This window comes from Leopardus geoffroyi, chromosome B1 (genome assembly GCF_018350155.1).
Source record: "Leopardus geoffroyi isolate Oge1 chromosome B1, O.geoffroyi_Oge1_pat1.0, whole genome shotgun sequence".
Taxonomy (NCBI): domain Eukaryota; kingdom Metazoa; phylum Chordata; class Mammalia; order Carnivora; family Felidae; genus Leopardus; species Leopardus geoffroyi.
The window spans coordinates 63,063,736-63,069,618 of NC_059327.1; the positions used below are offsets into that span (position 1 = coordinate 63,063,736).

The 5,883-nt window shown below is 44.6% G+C and overlaps 1 protein-coding gene across 1 annotated transcript; it reads left to right on the plus strand.

Moving 5' to 3' along the window:
• The first annotated feature begins 1,559 nt into the window (after positions 1 to 1,559).
• LOC123596373 (putative tripartite motif-containing protein 75) lies at positions 1,560 to 2,945 on the plus strand. Its single transcript, XM_045474923.1, has one exon. It carries the CDS (start codon positions 1,560 to 1,562, stop codon positions 2,943 to 2,945), a length of 1,386 nt encoding a protein of 461 aa, XP_045330879.1.
• Positions 2,946 to 5,883: the final 2,938 nt, after the last annotated feature.

Consider the following 5,883-nt stretch of genomic DNA (forward strand, 5'->3'; position numbering starts at 1 on the left):
ACTCGGGACTCGAACTCACGGACCACGAGATCATGACCCCAGCCGAAGTCGGCCGCTTAACCGACTGAGCCACCCAGGCGCCCCTAAGTCTGCCTGAATCTCTTAAGTTTCCCTGGGAGACAGGCTGAAGGGATCTGACACTTTGGGATGGAGGGGAGAGTAAGGGTTACAGCTGAAAGAAGGAAGAGAAAGACTGGCTTGGCTAGGAGGGGGCAGTGCACACTGAAAACAATGGTTAGCCTTTTAAAAAATGTTTTTATATAGAACATGCTAAGCTTATAAAATTGAAAAATAGTATAATGAACCCAATGTGTCAGTTTCCTGGGGCTCCATAGCCAAATACCACACGCCAGTTGACGTAAACAACAAAAATGTGTTCTGTCACAATTCAGAGGCTGGAGGTTGAAGATCAAAGTGGCATCGGTTCGGTTTCTCCTGAGGCCTCACTGGCTTACAGATGGCCTCCTACTCACCTGGCTTTTCCTGTACGCCTGCCCATACCTGTATCTCTTCCTTGTGTAAGGACACCAGTCATATTGTATTAGGCTTCACCTGACCAGCCTCATGGTTAACTTAATCGTTGCTTTATAGACCTTACCACAAAATAGGGTTACGGGGGTGCCTGCCTGGCTTAGTCAGAAGAGCGTGCGATTCTTAATCTCAGGGTCATGAGTTCAAGCCCCACGTTGGGTGTAGCGATTACTTATAAATAAATAAGCTTAAAAGAAAGAAGACATTATTTTAAAAAATAGGGTCACAGTCTGAGGTACTAGGAGTTAGGGCTTAACCATGAATTGGGGAGGGCAGAGTTCAGCCAACATCTCATGTATGCACCCAGTAATTATGCCCCCACTCTTCCCTACCCCTCATTATTGTGAAGCAAATCCTAGATATCATAGGGTTTATAAGTAAATATTAAACTATGTCTCTTTCAAGTATATGTAGAGTCTCTTCATTAACAAAACCACATTATTCCCCTTTTTTAAAATCATCAAATATCCACTATTAGTTATGCAAATAACTACAATTATCTTTTTTTAATTTTTATGTATTCGAGTATCAGAAATAAACCTCATAAAACATCGCCAATGATATATGTGCTCCTTATCTCTTTAATATATATTCTTTTTTTCCTCACTATTCTCTTGAAGGAACCTGGTGAATTGTCCCACAGACTTGCTCGCATCTGGATTTTGCTAACTGTGTCCCCACGTCATTGATTTCCATCGCCACCTGGAGTTGTGGCTCTTTCCTTAGAAGAGGATTACGTAGCAAGCTTTGATTTCCAGCCATTGAGTAAAGGTTACAAAAGTGCCAGAAGCAGAGACTGATTGGGGGCTGCTGTAACTCCTGGCAGCTGTTGCAGAGCTGAAGGGAAAGGAGCGGAAACAGGCTCGAGTGGCTACAGTGTGTTGCACATCCGGGAAACCTGCACCTCCTGGCAGCTTTTGAAGGAACAGAGAGAAGGCCGAAGACTCATCGACTGCTGACTTTTCTAGCTCCCAGAGATCCAGGCCTTTCTGAAGGGAGTTTCCTCAGACACACACCCTGACCGCGCAATGGCCTTTGCAGCCTCCCTGGCTGAGCTCCACGCAGAGGCCAGCTGCCCCGTCTGCCTGGATTACCTGAGAGACCCAGTGACCATTGCCTGCGGGCACAACTTCTGTCTCCATTGCATCCAGCAGTGCTGGGAGGATCTCCAGCACATCCTCCCCTGTCCTGTCTGCCTCCACCACTGCCCCGACAGGAACTTCAGGAGGAACACGCAGTTATGTCACGTGACTGGTTTTGTCCGGCAGCTTCCCGGCGCCAGGAGCAAGAGGAAACTGCAGGACGAGAGACCCCTGTGTGAGAAGCACAATAGGGTCCTGGCCCTGTTCTGTGAGAAGGACCTGGAGCTGCTGTGTCCCCAGTGCAAAGCCTCCTCCGACCACCAGGACCACCCCCTGACGCCCATTGAGCAAGCTGCAGCCCGCCACAGGAAGAAGCTCAAAAGCTACATTGAGCCCCTGAAGAAGCAGGTTGAAGATGCCGAAAAGGGGTTAAAAATGCAAGTCTCAAAATTATTTCAGTTGAGACAGAAGGTCGAAAACCGAAGATACAAACTGCACTCTGAATTTGAACAATTTAGGCATTTCTTGGGAAAGGAGCAGGGTGCAATTCATATTAGGTTATTAATTGAAGAGAACCGTGTTCAAGAAAAAGTAATTGAAGGCAAAAACCAGATGTCAGACTACCATTCCACACTCAGGAGTCTGCTTAGTGCAATAACCGAGAAGTGTTTGCAGACAGACCTAGATTTACTGACCGGCATTGAAAGTATCCACAACACGTACGAACACCTAGAGACCCCAGCAGCCTTTTCATATAAATTAAGGAAGGAGATTTGCAGTCTCCCCCCACAGTATTTTGGGCTGCAGAAAATGATCAGCACATTTCAGGTCGATTTGACCCTCGATCCCGAAACTGCTCATCACAACCTTCTTATCTCGCAAGATAAGAAGACGGCAACGTTTCAAAAGATGAAACCGAGTGGTGCTCGTAATCCCCAAACATTTACTTCTTACCCAGCTGTCCTGAGTTGTGAGGGATTTGATGCTGGCAGGCATTTTTGGCAGGTAGAAGTAAGAGGCCTAGGCGAATGGTCCTTGGGTGTGTGTAAGGAGTCTTTCCCCAGAAGGGCTTTTATATCACCAGTGCCAAACAATGGCTGCTGGCAAATCCAGTTCTGGACCAGTACGGATGGCACAGAGGATTCAGTAAACCTCAAGCACATTGGCATTTTTCTGGACTATGAGTTAGGAGAAATTTCGTTTTACAATTTGAGTAATAATTCACATTTATATACGTTCAGTGAATTTTTTTCAGAAAAACTTATGCCTTATTTTTCCATTGGGCCTTCTTCAAAATCGCTTACGATAAGTCTAGTCAAAGATGAATCCTGAACCACCTTGTAAATCATTCTGTGTGTTCCATCTTCTCCCTATGTTAGTGGAAAATGCTTGCATTAAAGAGTCTGAGTTCATTTTTTTTTCCACGTTTTTATTTATTTTTGGGACAGAGAGAGACAGAGCATGAAGGGGGGAGGGGCAGAGAGAGAAGAAGACACAGAATCGGAAACAGGCTCCAGGCTCTGAGCCATCAGCCCAGAGCCCGACGCGGGGCTCGAACTCACGGACCGCGAGATCGTGACCTGGCTGAAGTCGGACGCTTAACCGACTGCGCCACCCAGGCGCCCCAGTCTGAGTTCATTTTTGATGTTCGAAGCTGATGTCTTTTAACCCTTACCCCTCTGGCTCCACCCCCTGCCCCGCACCTGGATAAGCTGTTAGGACAGACTGGATGTTCCTTCACTGGACTTGGTGAGGTGGTTCTAATTAAGAAAGTCCCTGCTGCAGAGGCTCTTACCCCCAGTGCCTCTCCTCAACCACCAAAAGAACCCCCAGCGGGTCATCTTTGTCCCTTCTCTCAAGCCATTTTGGATTGGTAGCCACAATGCTCTCCACAAAGAGTCTCACTATGTGAGTAATAAACCATTTGATACTCACTTGGTGTGTTTGTGGTATAGGAGCCAGGGCAAGCCACCCCAAAATATATCAAATGGCATATTAGTTATTTCACATTAAAGCTACTTAGGGGCGCCTGAGTGGCTCAGTTGGACTGTCAATTTTGGTTCAGGTCATGATCCCAGGGCCATCATGGGATTGAGCCCCATGTTGGGCTCCGAGCTGATTGTGGAGCCTGCTTAAGAGTCTCACTCTCTCTCTCTCTGTCTCTGTCTCTGTCTCTCTCTCTCTCCCTCCCTCTCTCTCTCCCTGCCCCTTTCCCCTCTCCCCGCCCAACCCCACTGGCATTCTGTCTCTAAAATTAAAAAAAATAAAAAAAAAAATAAAAAGAGGGGGCACCTGGGTGACTCAGTTAAGCATCTGACTTGGCTCAGGTCATGGTCTCACATCTTGTAAACTCAGGCCCTGCTCTGGGTGAGCACAAGTCCCACTCCAGGCTCTGCACCTCACTTGCTTGCTCACACGCACACACTCTCCCTCTCTCTCTCTCTCTCTCTCTCTCAAAAATAAATAAATAGCCAATTAAAACACAGCCATGCAAGAAGGACACTCACACCTTCCTGTGCCCCTGAAAGCAGGAAATTAATCTCCCATGTAAAAGATTCCCTCCCATCCCTGTACCAGGACATAAAGAGCCATACTTATCACCAGAGATGGGAAATTTAGAGCCAAAAAGGCTGTATAAAGTACCCTTGTTACTTTTCACTAGTTTACAACCTTAGCCCAAATTCTGTTTAGAATTTCTTACTAACTGAAACTCTCAAATATAAGTTTACTTTGTCCTGTCAACTCCTCAAAAAGTTATTTATTTATCTTAAATGTTTATTTATTTTAGAGAGAGAGAGAGAGAGAGAGCACAAGCAGGGGAGGGACAGAGAGAGAGGGAGTGGGCTGTGTGCTGACCGTAGAGAGCCTGATTTGGGGCTGGAACTGGCAAACCATGAGATCATGACTTGAGCAGAAGTCGGATGCCCAACCGACTGAGCCACCAAGGTGCCCCTTTATTTTTTTAATTTTAATTTTTTTTTTTTAATTAAAGAGAGTGAGCAGGGGAAGGGAAGAGAGAGAGAGGGGGAGAGAATCCCAAGCTTCACTGTCAGTATAGAGTCCAATGAAGGGCTCAAACTCACCAACTATGAGATCATGACCTGAGCCGAAATCAGAAGTTGGATGCTTAACCAACTGAGCCACCCAGGTGCCCCCAACTCCTCACAAATGTACTGCCTCTTTGTCTAAAATGTATAAAAAGTGCCTGCTTTTGCCATTTCTTTAGGTTTCATTTTTAATATTGGGTCTCTGTGTGCACACTTTTTTTTTTCCTCCTGTTAATCTGTCTCATGTTAAGTTTAATTCTTAGTCCAGCTGAAGGACCTTGAGGGTAGAGAAGAATTTCTTGCTTCCCTTTAGTGGCATTAGCAGTCTTGAAGCCGAAGCTAAGTTTTGACGGATGGAGTGGGGTTCTGCCTATGTGCAGTGACTGTAACTGCATTTAGAGTATTATATAATCCCGGGTTAGTTCTTGGGATACTCTGATCCCAAGAACCATGGTATATTTGTTTTTGTTTTCCAACTACCATAAGACATTTACCCTTGTTTTCTAAAATTATAATATTGTATTTGTGGTTCCCCATTTCTCCTGGAAAAGTTGCAGAAGGTATTGTAATTGTTTTTGCATTTCTAATATTTATAAATAACAATATTACATGACTGGTTCTTCGAAAAAAAAAACCAAAAAACAAAACACCTCTACCACAAGTACATCCCATTTGTCTTTATATCAAGGAGGCAGTGAATGTTTTAAAATTATAGAAGAAATATGGGGTGCCTGGGTGGCTCAGTTGGTTGAGCGTCTGACTTCAAGTCAGGTCATGATCTCTCTGTTCATGAGTTCGAGTCCAGTGTCAGGCTCTGTGCTGACAGCTCAGAGCCTGGAGCCTGCTTCACATTCTGTGTCTCCCTCTCTCTCTCTGCCCCTCCCCCCCCCCACTGTCTTTCAAAAATAAACATTAAAAAAGTTAAATAAATTAATGAAATGATAGGAGAAATAGATCTACATATGCAAGTATCAAAACTATTTCTAGATATACTTAAGTGTTAAAGCAAAGGACATAGCGTGTTTGTATTGTAACATAAATGAAAAAAAACAAAAAATTCCTAGGCTTACATATTTGTATATTAATAGTATGTTCCTGGGAAGATAAAGAAAAAACTTAAGAATCATAATGCTTAGGAGCCTGATGACCTAGGTTGAGGAAGCAATTTGTTTTATCTTATTCCTTGAATGGACAGCCATCCACATTGAGGAAGTCCTTAAATT

What these genes read in the sequence shown, in the direction of transcription:
- LOC123596373 (XM_045474923.1), top strand. Translation starts at nt 1,560, where the DNA reads ATGGCCTTTGCAGCCTCCCTGGCTGAGCTCCACGCAGAGGCCAGCTGC.